Consider the following 15,809-nt stretch of genomic DNA (forward strand, 5'->3'; position numbering starts at 1 on the left):
ATGCTCAATCTAAAAAGGGAAAGGTGTTTAGTTGCAGCAAGTATGAGAGCCTTCAGCTCGAATTCCTAAAAGACCTTGTCAAAATCCCTATGAAAAGAGTAAGATATTAATCTTGTGAAATAGAGTACATCTCAGTAGCAGGGAGTGGAGTAGGAAGTCATCTTAACCTTTTGCACTTATAATTCACCAGTTTTGGATTTTTTTTACGATGTTATTCATATCAAAATTTAACAGGGATCAGTCATTTGCCCAGTGAATGCTATTAAATTGTCTGACTCAAAATTAGCAGCCCTCTGTCAAGTGTCAACCACTCAACCCTCAATTGCAGAGCCTTCAAGAAAAGCATGAATGATTTAAGTATTTAACCAGCCCATAATGCATCCAACTTTTCTGAGTATAAACTTACGATTTATTTCCTGATCTTCTATTGTTCTACTCCACTTAAAAGTCTCATAATACTAGCGAACAGGGTTTCATTTATGGAGTTTTATGATCCATGAAGACATAGGAAACATAATTACTATATATATAAACCAACAATCCTTCATTGCAGTTCCAGACCTTGAGGGTCTAAGTGCACCTCTCCAGTCTATCTTCTTATTTAAAGACAGAATTAGAGTTCTGAGTAGCAACAGAGAGCTAACACGCAGAAGGTTTTAATGGCAGAAACAGCACAGCAGTCATTCTCTGAATAATGTAAAAATATTCAACTAGTGAAATACCTACCTGCAACTGATCCAAATTCCACAAGTTCAGATTGATTGATCCAGATAAAGGTACAAATGGAAGGTCACTTGTTTGAATCATCATGAGAAGAGCGTTTTTGCTGCTATCAGATGCGGCTGTTGTTCCATTGAACAACAAAACAATCTGGCGTTCCTGTATAAGAGATTCACATCGATGTAAAGATTCAGAAATGAAATTTTGCAAAGCAGCACAAACTGCTAAAGAGTAAACAGGGAAAGTGTTTAGATATACTTTATACAGAGATAAATCAACACAACTGAGATCCTTTGACACAGACAGCAACAAGGCTTCAACTGCAGTATATCTGTTCCTAGTACAGTCTGATTCATCTATCACTCCTCGCAATATGCATACACAATTTGAAGCATGTGCCGAGGTCCACTCAGGTATATGGAAACTGATGTAATCCACAAGCTTTTCTTGATTGGTCCCACATGTTGAAACATCAGGCTCAACATCCTATTTAATTGCAAATCATTAGAAAAAGGAGAAAACTGCAAAGGTTCAATTAGGCAACATTCATTCGAGAACATTGCATGTTTTCTAGAAGATTTTGAAAGTTACTCAGATACAGAAGCACATTCAGAGGAAAAACAAAAAGGGGTCTAATGTCTCTACACATATATGTGGTATACACCGTATGCTTCAACTTGAATACTTGAACTTGGTTACAGATCATCTATTAGGTCCCATCTTTCTCCTTTTTCAATAAACTGGGTTTTAAGCATACATATATTACAACAAATCATGATCAAAGATTTTTATTAAGGCTTTGTATAACTTATCTACACATATGGCAAGTTAAACGACAGTACAACTAATCAACTGCGATAAACACAAAGGTTATTTTCTCGAAAACACATAGGTCTCATAAGAGATTATATTTTCATAGACCTTTGGCAGTGGCTGGAAGCACCAGGGGGGTAACAAGGCTAAGACAAGGGATACCCTTCAACTAACTAGCTAGCGGCTAGCCTAACACATGAGTGAATGAAGTGTCAGAATAACAATGTGTTTCACTTGCTTATATTATATACGACCAAATTAACTTTTATAAGATCAGACCATTGTTGACTCAGCATGCATCAATGAGCAATCTGGAAATGAGCTAAATATAATACACATATTTGCTGCTGAATTTCATTAGTTGCAAGTTATCAGCTATTAACAGGAAATTAATTTCAAAAACCAAGTAAAGTGACCACATACCCGGAAAAACGATATTGATGTGGGCACATAGATAGGGGTGGATGGTGGAGAAGATTGGAAGGAATAGAGAGGCAACATCTGCTTGCAGATTATCTCCTTTGAAACGGTAGTGGAGGGCATATCGAAGGCCTCTTTGAAACTAGATAATGAGATAGATACATCAACATACAGAAAGGAAGCAGGAGAATAATTCCACAAAAATAAATAAGTCTTGCATGTTCATAACTATTCAACATAAATTGATCCAATACAGAATTAGAGAACAATTCTGGGAACATTCTCCTCCAAATACACAAAAAATTCATACATCTAAATTTTCAAACATCTTGTTTTCCGATTACTTACTGCACAAACAGAAAATATTTTCAGTAAATAGATAATGAAGAGAATTGCATGGCACTGCTAATATTATTATTATAAAATTTTTCAGGTCATTTACCAGGAAAAACATGGAAAACTGGAGATTCAAATGATTTTACTGACAAAGAAAAAAGGGTATTTAGTACACAATACAGAACATTTGTATTCTATATTCTAAGTAAAAATGAGGATAAGGTTGCAGATATCCGGCACCCCAAACCTGACCTAGGCGAGAGCCACATGGCATTGGAATAATAGATTTTGTTGTAATCCAAATAAAATTGAGGGCATTCCAAGAGATACCTGGCTTCCATACATTGAAATTCTTTTGCTAAGGTTCTGTGTAGACATTTGGTATCCGCAAAGCCCCCTAGTTTAACAAGTTCTTCAACTTGCTGTATTGTATCCCTGAAGCATTAAGAAGATGACACCGTTAATTTGTAGAGACCAAGATCTGCGTCTATCTGCAAGCTATGTTAAATTCTTTTCACATTTCAGGGTCTCTAAAGCGTACGCATTGCCTAAGTGCTTACGAATCAAGCAGTACCTTGTTTTGAAATCAATTTGACTTAAACTATCAGTACTTCTGGGTTTTACAAGTTTAGTTTAAACATGAAATTTGAAGGTATCAGCTGAAGAGACCCAACATGAAGTTTAGTTTAAACATGAAATTCAACTTTTTGTGTCTTTTTAATAACAAATGATCATAAATTCATAATCTCCAGGTCTAACCCACATGTTAGAAACATTTAGAAAAGGAAGAGGGACCATAGAGTAATATAGGTGTCCCTCTTTATATATAATATATAATACGTTCACGTAAACATACTTTTACCTTGTTACATTCCATTTGTTTCTCATTTTTTGTCTCAACTTATCTTGACATTTCCTACCATTCTTTCGAATTGACAACAGTTACTTTTTTGATTCTTAATTTTACTGATATGATTTTTATAATAGTAGACATGACAGTGATTCATTTAACACGCGAGCTATTTATCAGGTGCCATTCGACTTATATATGTTTCAACTTTCTCAAACTTTAGAGGCGATGGGAGAGGGGAGGTTGCACATATTGTTGTGAGCTTGTGATCAATAATTGCAATGTTACAGGTAGAGAACGACATATAAACAAGGCAAGGAAGACGTATAATCTTTCATGCTTAGATGACTTACTCATTAAGATGTACATGATGATCAATCATAGATTGGTCCAGAAGCAGCTTTACGGGATCACGATCGTAGAGGAACTTCAGAAACATGATTACGAGTTCACTACAAAATGCAGGCGAAGAAACATAATTACAAGAGGCAGATGATCAATCAACTTTCCTAATAGCATCAGAAAAATAAGTAACTAATACCTATTGTAAGGTGGAAGTTGATCACTTGAATCTGACATTAGTATCTTTATACACCTTAATAGCCAACTGAAGAAATTTGAGAACTGAAAGAGAAGTGAAGTGAAAAAATAAATTGGATGGAAAACTGATAACATGAATCCAGCATATATATCTTTATAGACCTTAGCAGCCAGTTGCAAATATTTGGGAGCTGAAAGAGAACTTTAAAGGAGACACTGAAGGGAAGGGGGAAAAAAAAGAAGAAATTGGTATACCAATAAATCTTTAGTAATTTAATAAAATCCGTGGGAGTTCATATATATAGTGTCTTGGGGAAAATTATAAATCTTTGAAACTAATTTCTTCTCTTGCTAGGGTACTATTCAGATTATCCCACTTACTAACCTTGAAAGATGATTTCTTTCTCGGACATAGTGGCTAGGTGAATCTCCAGAATCTTGATGGGTGCAATGGCAAAGCTTGAGACAAATATTGAGGGGTGGGGGGATCAATATAAAATTGAGATAAAAAATAGGGGCAAGGTTTAAACCTATGACCTCTTTGTTATTAATAAAACTAGCTTTACCAATATGCTAACCACTTTCACTTGAATTTATACGGTGTCATTATGTATATTGCATATATATTATTGTCAAAAATAAGTTCGGCAGGAAGAAGGTGGGGGGAGGGGGGCGACACCTTCTCCTACCCTACCTATGTTTCATCACTTGACGGGTGGAAATAGGAAGGGAACTTCTTTCTAGGCGGCTGTTTTACCTTATCCAGTATTATCCAGCATTCTCTAGAGTTCCCTCTCACTTTTTCGAATTGCCTATTGCCTAGGGTGTTGCCGGGAGTTAGAAAAACTCATAACAGATTTTCTTTGGTTCAGGGTAAGAGAGTAAAGAAATGAACATCAGATCAGGTAGAACTTGGACAATGAATCAAAGAGGAGAGAAGCTTGGTTCAGTAATGCGGTTTCTAAAAATCTCTTTGGTGTGAATCAGTCAAAGTCGTTCTGACTTCTTGAGTCAGGATTTCCGACAAAACCCAGTGAGCTACATAACGCCCGATAAACTAGGAGATATCAATCTTCTAAATTCAGTTCAAGGACATTTGTGTTCCAAGTAACATTGTTGTCCTTTTTCTAAATCAAGTATTTGGAGGGAATAGGGACTGAAATTAGACTACAGCAGCAGCCTTGGAAAAAAAAATCCTTGTTCTGATATTATTCCCTCGCTTCTCCCATATTTTGTATCTTTACAAAAAACTAGGCAAAAAACAGATGAAAGAAAAGCCAAAAGAGCAGTAAATGCTGGATAGATTTTCAGTTAAAAATAAAAACAATATAAAATAAATAGCAAGCATACCTGCGGTGTAACAGATGAAAGAATCTGCACAAAACGTACAACTTGTACAAGCAACATTCCTACTTTCTCGGTTGCATCGTGTATAAGTTTCTCATCCAAGCCAATGCCTCCATAGCGCGCCGGCCACCTTGAAAAACCTCTTAGTTCTCCCATTCTAAATCCAATAATTTCAGCTGCTGGCTGGTCAAAAAAGCAAATAATCATGGTTTACAACCTTTGAATGACAGGAATCTATTTCCAAATTCCAACAGAGCTGAAGATGTAATATTCTTTACTTTGGAAAATAATGGATTTTGGATCAAATTAGAATGGCGAAATGAATTGCATGTGCTTCTTTTTACATGTAAATTAACAAAAGGCTTATGCAATTAATTAAGTGTTACATAGGTAACTAAATATTTGTCATTGCAGGGTTAAGACTGCATATTCTAGCCTCCCTTAATCGTTCCTCTTTCCAAGTCTCTTTAGAGGCATTAGAAAGTCAATAATGAGGATTACTGTTCAAATGTTTAGTAACCACAGTGTGAGTGAGACCAAGTTACTCTAATAAGTAAAAATGGCAATATTACGGTTGATTTGGTCAGGTCTAAAAAACTTAAGAGCCGGACCGCACTGGAAACCACATTTTTTAAAAAAATAAACTGTAGACCAGAATGAGAAACCGTAAACCGGACCAAATACTTAAAACTATTTTGCGCTTTCAACCAAACTTTGTGTAGCCCTACAAAAGCCAAGGGAGACCAAACATAAGCAGATCGCAGGGTGAAGAAGGATATGAAGGAACTGGGTCATTGAGACCACAACACACTAGACAAGAACGTAAACAGAGGATTATTGCAGACAATCTCATGACTTAACTTTCTGTTTCATGCAGTCAGCCCATTCCTTACAGATTGAGCTTTGGAATTGATGACACAGATAATAATAATTGAAAAATAATTAATACTAGCTAGAATAATGGTAATAACTGTAATGCATATGAACTATGGAGAGGATGGCGGCTTCTTGTTCGAAAATCTTAAGACTCTTGCAATCTTTGAAACACAATCTATTGAGAAAAAATATTTTGCAACGAGCTTGAGGATCTCACACCACTGCAATGCGCTTGGGGTCAAGACCCCAATCGCCTCTGTGCACCTAGCACCTTTTATACTTTGGATTTGTTAGTGCAGTTTATTCTTGGTACCAAGGAGGCAGATGTTGATGACCAATATGAAAGAAAGTCATTTTGACAGACATGTGAATATAGTAAAAGTATCACTGGTCAATCATAGGAATAAAAATGTAGAATGCTGAGCTAAAAAAAGGAATTAGTAGCAACTCGTCTTTAAAGGGATTTCCTGATTTCCACAATAATTTTGAGGTTCTGTTTCTTTGTCATTGCTATCTAATGAACAACTTGTCCTCTTCTGTACTTTTTTTTACTTCCTCTAATAAAGAGTATCCACCTCTAATAAATATTATTCCCCTAAATGTCAAATTTGTTCACTTCAGTTGAATAATAAATAATTTTCATTGGCGTTACTAGTTCACACATTTCTCACCTAATCCAGGTGCAATTTGATTACGCATATTCGTATATTTTTAGGGTCTTCTCTTCCCCTTTTCTTTTTACAATTATTTTCAACCCCGCTTTACCAAAAAAAAATCCCCAGGTCCAGTCACAACTCTCATAATTTTGTGTGGTCTATCCTAATTAAAGAATGATCTTATTATAAATATAGGTATTTAAATAGTATAGTCTGAGAGATAAGACAAAGGATGGTCTCTTTGGGCCCTTGACAACTTTATTAATATAATTTCTAAATGAGTTAAAAAGTTTAATGGAACTAATGATGAAGATATACAACGCACAAGATGAGAGTGAAGAGAATAGAAAGGAGGGTTACCTGGATATGATCAAGGAGAACAACCTGAAGTTCCTTTGCTGCAGTAGATACAGCCTTTATCACACGCTTGAGTCCCTGTTCAGAATAAACAAAAACATAAGTATATTTAGCTCAGTTTCTCGCTCCCACAGCACATGAGACTGACCATACCGATTCGCCAAGAGAATTGACAAGAAATTGATGAACAGGTGGACTAGTTCGAGCACCTCCTAGAAGGCTCAGAAACTCCTCTTGAGGTGATGAGTCCAGTCCTGCACATGAAACAAAAAAGGAATTCTGAAGTAAAATCCGAACTGAATGGATATAATGCTCTAGTGTGGTCTTCATTTTCATTACCATTGTTAACAATTAGTGTAGATAAAGAATGGAATTTGTCATGGAATATCTGCATGGCATCACACCATTGCTTATACATGATAGAAAGCGATGCACGAATGACCTCAGTTAAATCTTCAATGTTGGAGGCTTGTTGAGCAACTTGATGAAGCTCTTGTTTCCTAAAAAAGTAAGGTCGTCAGCAAACGTGCAAAATTCTTTGATAATTGTAAAAATTTAAAAGTTAGCACTAATTGAGAGTTCATTGTCGGTTGTCAACAAAGGTGCTTCCTAATGTCACATCTTTTATTTATTATAAAAGCAAAAAAAGTAGACTGCCAAACTAAGACCAATAATGAAAGTGGCAACTTCAAGTCAAACATGAAGCAACATCATGCTGAGATGTGTGTTTGTGATCTAGAGATAAGTTCAGAAAAATTAAGCTTGTATCAATTCATAATCATCAATCAACTCTATCAAGTCTTTAGAGTTGAGCCCTTACCTTTAAAAGCAAGCAAATTCTACTAAAACATTATTTCCCTTTGGAAGCTTGGGCACCATAAATTTGGCATTAGCACTTAACGGTTAACACAAAGAAGAGACACTCACAGAAAGGGGAAACATGACTCTCAAATCAAAACACCATCAAAGACAACCATACATTTGAGTAAGACCGCTATATGAAAAGGCAAATGTGCCTCTATAGTGTGTGTAAGTAAACTGAGGAATATATATAGGTTGATCAAGCTACTTATAGATAAAATCCCACTTAACAGAATTACCTCTTGCGGAAAAGAGAGGTGTCCAACACCAGGCAATGCATACCCCGGGTTTGTCGTTCAGCAAACTGCCCATGATTGAACTCAATACTGCTGCTAAATAATTCTCCACAGCATTTGATGATCAAACGACAAAAATCCTTTGACAAAGCAACCTGGCACCACAAGCACAACAGCACAGCCAAATATAGTTGATCACAGAGAAGAAAGGCCCAAAAAATGTTTTTTTTAAAAAAACCTGTAATATAGAATAGCAAGCTGTACCCAATTAACACTGGGTAGACTAATATATCCAAAACTTGGAATAAAAAATCATCCATCTTGAACTTGTCATCTCAAAAAAGTGTAATCTCCACATCATGATGATTCCTTTAGAAATCATTTTCTTAAGAAAGTTATATGCATACTAATAGTGCTTTTGACCATGGACAATGGTCATGTATCCAAACTCCAAATTTAAATCTTCATGCTGGATCGTCTAGAAAACAAAACTTAACAGCATTTCACTTGCATAAAAATCAGAAAAGACTACTAACTACTGTATTTCTGAGTCAGGAACATCTTGGTGAACAAGCAGAAATATGGACAACTATTAATTCTAGAATACTCACCTTATAAATGGTAGCATGCAGGATCTTATATGTTACTTGATCACCGTTGAGTGGAAGAGACAAACTGTGTATGTTCTGAAAGAATTTCAATCGAGACAAAAATTTCCAAGAATGAGCAAAAAACATAATAGTGAACAAAATCACTAACATTAAAACACAGTACATATGAAACAAAGAATACCCATAAGGCCATAAACTTCCTAAGAGGAGTACAACTTCATATTAATTTCACAAATGACCTTAAGAAAGGTAAGACACTGTATCACAGCTCTGCAAGTAGCAGGAAAGTTTCTTCCGCAATTGACGAGAATCAGACAATAACTATTGAGTCTTGTGCCTTTCAATATGGATAGGATAATATAATAACCTGATTCTAGAAGCAGTCCAAACCTAGGAAAGAGAAATGTGCACTGATCCTCATATAGCAGTCTCTGGAAAGTCAGTTCTTGGGATCTAAATGGAATAGTTCACTAGTTGCAGCCTTTCAAAAAACAGGTTGTAAACTGTCCATTCAAAAAATAAAATTAAAAAAAAAAAAAACAAAGGCCTCATATTTTGCAAATAAAACAATATTCCTTTATCTCAATGCCATTAAGTGGCTCAGATAGGATTTGAAGGGTCGGATGTACACAACCTTACCCTTGTTAGTCATAACAAAGAGGTTGGTTCTGATTGACCTTTGGTAGCACACATCCGCAACTTCACGCAAACAAGAAATGCACATGACTTAATAAGCCATTTTCATAGTCTTTTATAATTCGAAATCAAAGAGAAATAAATCTTTGGCCTATCGAAATAAGGGGCCGTTTGCAAATAAAACTGTAATGACATAAACAATGCTTATTACAAGGCTGAACAAGGCCTATTTTAATAAAAAGGGAGGATGAAGGTACGATTTTAAAACAAGAACAATAAATGACTGAAAATGCACTTTTAGAAGAGGAAAAGCAGAATTTTTAATATGCGTAAAGCTTCAAGATTAGTAGAGGTGGACAAGTAACAACATAACTTGACATGTCAAAGCAGGTCAAACTTTTACTTGGTATTTGTGTCACAATTAGTCAACATAGCTGCCGGTAAAAGTCAACCAATTAAATTAGTGTTTTTTGTTCCTACATTAAGTGGTAATACTATGGACATTACGGCGAGTAGTTATAAAGCACAAACCTCTTCCTGAAAATAAAATGACTATGCTATCATATGATTTTCCTATTATAGTCCTTTTTCAATTACTCCTGGTTATTGCAAAATGTTTTGTATTTTCTACTTCTATTAATGTAGAAAAGTCACTAAACTGATCAAAATCTTAACTTGATGGGTAAGCCCAGAAACGTTTGCATCTGAACCGCAAACTTCCATTTTTAGGCTCATTCAGGCTTCTACAATTACAGATCGCTAACCATAAAATAGTCCCGCGTTCATTTTCACCAATCTGATTTTAAGTTTTGTGAAATTTTTCCAAATCTCAAAAAATAAATGAAATTAATATTAAAGGAAGATCGGAGAGTTCTTTGTACTTGTAAAAATTAGATGAATCCACTACATAAGGTGCTAGTTTTACATCTGCAAGTTTTGAATTGAGCGCCAATATAATGAAAAAAGGTTGTCAAGTTACTCACAATTTTCCCAATGGGAAATATACCAAATATGCTAAAGCAAATGCCTCCATCCTTATCTGCACTGCACAGAATGTTAAAACGTTGATGTGAAGTGTTTAGCAGATCCTGAAATGAGTCTTCAATGTTATCCATAAGAGTGGAATCTCCAGACACTACTCCAGACATCCGTGGTACTCTTGGGGCAGGAGGAAAGAAACGCAATGTACGGTCTTCATAGGACCCGGCATTTTCTCCATTGTCCTGTATGTATAAGAAAATAAGAGTAGGAAAAAAATTATGTAAAATAAACAAACAAATGTTTACAGATACATATCCAAGTATTCCAGCAACATTAATGAAAGAATTTGGCATAAAAGAATCCTTCCAGAAGAACTCCTTTTTATTTTACAAGTGAGGAAAATTTTCTTAAAAAAGTATTGGAAAGTTTTAAGAAACAAGAGAAAAGGATAAAAGGAAAAAGATACACTTTAGTCACCTGTCCATGTCCATGATCTTCTTCCCAGTTAAGACAAACTACAGCAGCACTATGAGACTTCATGCTTCTTAATAATTTCCCATTCTGCATATAAAGCAATCAGAACTAAAAACATTTTACTGCGCTTATATACAAAAGTGAACTCTCAAGTGGTTAAAGTCATTTAGACTCCTGTCCGCCTATTCTAGTGAACATAATATATTGATGCTAAATCAAAAAAAATTAATACATGGTGCCAATATGTGTCAGAACTTGGAAATTACAAATACAATGGAGTTAAGTGTCTCTAGTAATTTAACTAGAAGAAAGTTTTCCACTCAACCAACAAGACAAGAATAGCAGAATACAACAAATTCAACAACAAAACTTGCTGGAGGTTTTGGAACATCATGTACGAAAACTTTCTGGATACTAAAAGAGTCACATTATTACTGAACAAAACAAACCAGTATGCCATATATTCTCGAGAAATAAAGAATAAGACGAGAGAAATGATGAATATATACATGGGCCACAGGGTGATTTTTGGTAAACAGAGTAAGAGAAGTCTATTGCCTTCGCTCAAAGCTAAAAAAAGGAAATTTGAAGGTTTCTTCCATTTTCAAAACCAATCTAGTCAATTCCTAGTCCTACTTCATCAAGACCTCGCTCCCCTAACCACTCCCCCCTTTTAGGAGATGAAGAGGCCGGGAGATAGTCACTAGAAACCTACTTTAGGAAGAAAACCACAGACCTTGTAAAACAAAGAATAGCATTAGGAAAATGAGGGGGCAGCTTAAATATGAAACAGTGTCTTATATATGTAGTAACAAATTGGAATAGCATCACCAAGAAAGTAATGAAAAAAAAAAATGCACCGAAAACTATTTATGTATGGTACTAACTTCAACATCATGCAACGATATGGTTCCATCTTCAAGTCCAACTGCTATGACTTTACCATCAGGCCGCCAACATAACGATGATATACACTTTCCTAAAAATTAATTTGGCAATATCAATTATTGAGTTATAAATGCAAGACCTTGCTTAAAATATGACCCAAATATATTTAAATTTCAAAAGAATTTATGGAAACTATAAATACCACAAGAATCAAAATATTACTATTATTTAAAAGTCATATAGAGAGTGATAAATACACATCAAGCTAGAGCACCCACTATTTCATCCACCCCACATCATCTTTGAAACATACATATACATAAGGCAGATAACTACTAGTGGATAAACTACCTATATCGTAAAAATCATAAAAATACTTAAAAAATACTTTGCATATTAAGTTACAACAGTCTGACAGTCATGCTTGCCAATGCACGACTTTTACTATTAGTGTCTTTAATAATCTGAGAATTGAAGCTATAGAAAGTAGTGACGTTAAAAACATCCTTTGAGACAAATCAAACATTTTACTTGATAACATTTATTTTTCATTTATTAGCAAGTAAATCGTTTAAATTAGCATGTAAGTAGTACAAAAATCGGGGTGTTGCAACTAAAAATCAGGAAAACAACTGTTTGTGGAAGATGTGAGCATAGCAAGTTTAACTGTCCAAGGTAGCTTTTAAAATCAAAAAATGGTATAAGCAGGAATAATAGACCCATATAGAGCAAAGGACATGAGAAGAGAAATCAGTGAAAATTGTTTAGCGCTCTAAGAAAGTTAAAGGAAAACCACAATACAATATTGATTTAGCAGCCACTAATATAGAGGGGAACGGCACAAGATAACCATAATCATAACACTCATCACATGGAAAGGTAGAGATCAGATTTAAGGAAAATGAGATCAGCTTTCAAATCATATTTTCCATAGTCCCAACTCTTTAGTGATATTCTTCTACTATAATAATATTCATTTTTTTCTTTTCCACATTATCCGTATACAATCTTAAGTCTTAACTAGTCCACATAACTAGACTTATTCAACAATTCCAACACGACTTACACAACATAATATGCAATTTCATACACCAAATTCTATGTTGACTCTGTAAAGTGTGCTTTGTTCTGCCCCCTGGTAAGCCCAAGTGAGGTGACAAAAGTCACAACGCCCAAAACCCTACAAGCTACACCATAGAACTAAGCACATTGCAGAGGACTTTCTTCACTTCTAGTTCACCATAGAAGACTTTGAAATTTAATAGCCCAAGTTTTCAATTAGAGGTATTAGTAAAAATGCTATGAATAAGGCTATAAAAAGCCCTAATTGTATAAAACCCAGATTTTCAGTATCAGCAATGTATCAAACACTTAAAGAGTGTTGTCCAGGTAGAGTGTATCTTGCCCCCTTAGTGGTGTTCATGTATCAAACGAACCCTCTACCAAATCATAGTAGTGTATCAATATGTAGGAAGCACAGAGTTGTTTGCCAAAATAGCTGACATAAATCACAAATTCTTGTGAGGGACGGTCTCTTTAAGAGACTATCTCTAATTGGGCCGGCCCATTATATAGTTTTTTAAATATTGTAAGTAGACATTTAAAATATTGAAAGTAGGCATTATGGATACGGTAAGTAAGCATTAAGGATACTGTAAGTAGGCATTAAGAATACGGTAAATAGCCATTAATCTTTAATAGGCTAGACTTGAGATCCGTCTCTCAAAGAGACAGTCTCTCATGAGACTAGCTGGACATAAATTAAATATTTGGTTAAATTTTGTCTTACCCTAACAGTAGGGTGTCATGACATTCTGTTCCAAAACCAATAGGCAACAGAAGCCTAGAAGGAATAGTTAAAATTATAGATCAGTGATTATTCTTTTTCTCCTTTCCAATATGGTAATAGACTGGAGTTTGGACTGAATGGAAAAAAGGATTATTGTTAACAAGCTTATAATCAGATTTTTGGTTCTTGTAGCCGACCAGTCTATTAAAAAAAAGACTTTGGCATTGTTGGTATATTTCACCATTGCAGCACGACACTGAAAACAATGGAAAATACGTATGTTCATTTTACACATGTATAACCATCTCAACATTTTTCGCTCACAAAAAAAAAGTTACTTCAAACCTAACAAAGCAAGCAATGATCGAGCCAAATACACACATACCGGGTGAAGTTGTCCACAATCGCTGCCAATTAAACCGATGCAATATAATTTTTGAGTCCTCCGTCACCATTGCCAATAAATCCTTTTCAGGATTCCACTCCCCCAATTTTATCTAATCAAACGCATAGTAAAATAATCAAATTCAATAACAGTTACTATATCAATCACTATCACAACTAACCAAGTGCAAATTAATAAAGTTAAAAGGCAGATTGAATCAAACTATTTAATAATTAAGGCAAAACGGTATCACAAGAACCTGAGAAGGAGCAGGTTTGTCGAATTGAAGCTGAAAAGGAATGACTCGCTCCGATTCATCAGTCTCCATTGCGATATTAGTCAGAAATTCTGCAAATTTTCTAGAAAAGATAATGCAATCAACAGAAAAATATACGTTGAAACCCTAATTGTAAATGGAGTAAGTAGTTTAGTGAAGTGAATAGATTGAGCATTTTAAGAGAAAATCTGCAAAATTAATTTGGGAAGTTCAAATGATTTTAGAGATTCAAGAAATGAGAAAGAAAATGTATGGATTAGAAGATGAAAATCAAAGCGGAGGAAAAAGAAAAGAAGAGTTTTTGAAGTACCTGAAGTGAAAAGTAAGAAAGGAAGCAGGAATTGCCCGAAAAATGGAACTTAGGCGGGATTTTGGAAGGTTTTTTTTAACCTCTTATAGTTTAATAAAGTTTATGGAGTATGGCGGCAGAGGCCTGGATTAGCTCAATTCGATTTAAAATATCCCTTTTTCGCTTAAAAATCAGATAATTTATCTAAATTTTAAATTGAATATTCGATTTTTAAATTGGATATCGGATTCGGATCGTCATAGTAGTAAAACGGACTATTTAGTTATCGGATTTCCCAATTTTATTTTTAATAGAAAAAGTCTACTGATGTTTTTGAACATACTAATATCTACAATGCAATCGTCAAGTACATTTAAGATGCATAATTTATCAATTATAAATTAATTTAGGCATATGAACCCTCAATCATATTTTCAAAATATCTTTCCAAACTATAAAAAAATTTAATTAAATAAAGAGAAGTGGATTTGATGTATGTGCGTACAAAAGCCCAAAATAAAAACATTATTTTTTAAAAATCGGATATTTGGCATCCATTCTGACATAAATCGAGTGTTCAGATTCCATTTCATCCGTATCTTAATCAAACCATGATTTTTATTGTTAGATAATCGAATATATGTAACAACCCGACTTACCGTTGACTGGGTAAACAGGGTCGTCACGGGGATTATTTCCCAAGAAACTTAAATCATATCCCACAACCTGGGCAAAGGAATCACCAGCTCTATTACGAAACCAACACAGCTAAATCTCAAACCAAATATCTAATCTAAATATAAAGTAACCATACAACTCACTACGAGTCCATTATAATCAACATAATCAGAACTAATATACATTAAACAAATTCCTAATACAAGCTATAAGCTTCCACGGTCTCGGCTCAAAAGGACATCCTTAACACTCTCATCAACATTGCTAACCCGATTATTCCCGACCGGATCCGATCTGTAATCAGCTAAAAGATGGAAACAACAAGGAATCAGATTAAACTGAGTGAGAAGCAACAATCCAAAACAATTAAACACAACAATTCAAAACGATGGTTTAAAAGCAACATCAGTTTCCTAGATCTATGTGCGCACAGGGAGTCTAGTTGAGAGGAACATCCATAGCTCTAAGGCTATGTCTCTCTCGGGTGAAGCTAGTCAATATCTCAATGACAATTCGCTTCAAAACAGGGAGTAGGGAACCATGTTCCTCAACTCCGTCAATGACCAGCCCGCAAGCCCGATCCATTGACCATATCAATATCAGCATAATCATTCATAAACATTTAACACATTCATATAAATTTCACAAACTTTAAATAAACATTTTACAAATGGTAGCCTGGCCAGACCCCTTTTTAAGGGACTGTTACTACTCACCAACAAGACGCTTCAAAGAGCCGTGATTGATTCGCGGCTAACAGCTAGAATGGTTCCTTGATGACGTCGCCTC

The 15,809-nt window shown here is 35.0% G+C and overlaps 1 protein-coding gene across 7 annotated transcripts in view; it reads right to left on the reverse strand.

Moving 5' to 3' along the window:
* The window catches only part of LOC130814930 (anaphase-promoting complex subunit 4), a 32,366-nt gene that overhangs the window by 1,485 nt on the left and 15,072 nt on the right, over window positions 1-15,809 (reverse strand). For 4 of the 7 annotated variants that reach the window (XM_057681214.1, XM_057681215.1, XM_057681209.1 and 1 more), the window contains 19 exons: window positions 15,737-15,809; window positions 14,364-15,324; window positions 14,036-14,135; window positions 13,777-13,888; window positions 11,602-11,693; window positions 10,718-10,801; window positions 10,243-10,482; window positions 8,624-8,698; window positions 8,016-8,167; window positions 7,255-7,415; window positions 7,069-7,169; window positions 6,919-6,993; window positions 5,030-5,209; window positions 3,681-3,763; window positions 3,493-3,591; window positions 2,620-2,724; window positions 1,957-2,095; window positions 979-1,206; window positions 727-879 (listed from right to left, as the gene is read on the reverse strand). In XM_057681214.1, coding sequence (XP_057537197.1) covers window positions 727-879; window positions 979-1,206; window positions 1,957-2,095; window positions 2,620-2,724; window positions 3,493-3,591; window positions 3,681-3,763; window positions 5,030-5,209; window positions 6,919-6,993; window positions 7,069-7,169; window positions 7,255-7,415; window positions 8,016-8,167; window positions 8,624-8,698; window positions 10,243-10,482; window positions 10,718-10,801; window positions 11,602-11,693; window positions 13,777-13,888; window positions 14,036-14,104 — 2,148 coding nt within the window. In that variant the 5' untranslated portion in view covers window positions 14,105-14,135; window positions 14,364-15,324; window positions 15,737-15,809. Of the gene's footprint in view, window positions 1-726; window positions 880-978; window positions 1,207-1,956; window positions 2,096-2,619; window positions 2,725-3,492; window positions 3,592-3,680; window positions 3,764-5,029; window positions 5,210-6,918; window positions 6,994-7,068; window positions 7,170-7,254; window positions 7,416-8,015; window positions 8,168-8,623; window positions 8,699-10,242; window positions 10,483-10,717; window positions 10,802-11,601; window positions 11,694-13,776; window positions 13,889-14,035; window positions 14,136-14,363; window positions 15,325-15,736 lie in introns of those variants that run through there. The other 3 variants (XM_057681213.1, XM_057681211.1, XM_057681216.1) reach the window with 3 other exon arrangements.

This window comes from Amaranthus tricolor, chromosome 6, assembly GCF_026212465.1.
Source record: "Amaranthus tricolor cultivar Red isolate AtriRed21 chromosome 6, ASM2621246v1, whole genome shotgun sequence".
NCBI classification, from domain to species: domain Eukaryota; kingdom Viridiplantae; phylum Streptophyta; class Magnoliopsida; order Caryophyllales; family Amaranthaceae; genus Amaranthus; species Amaranthus tricolor.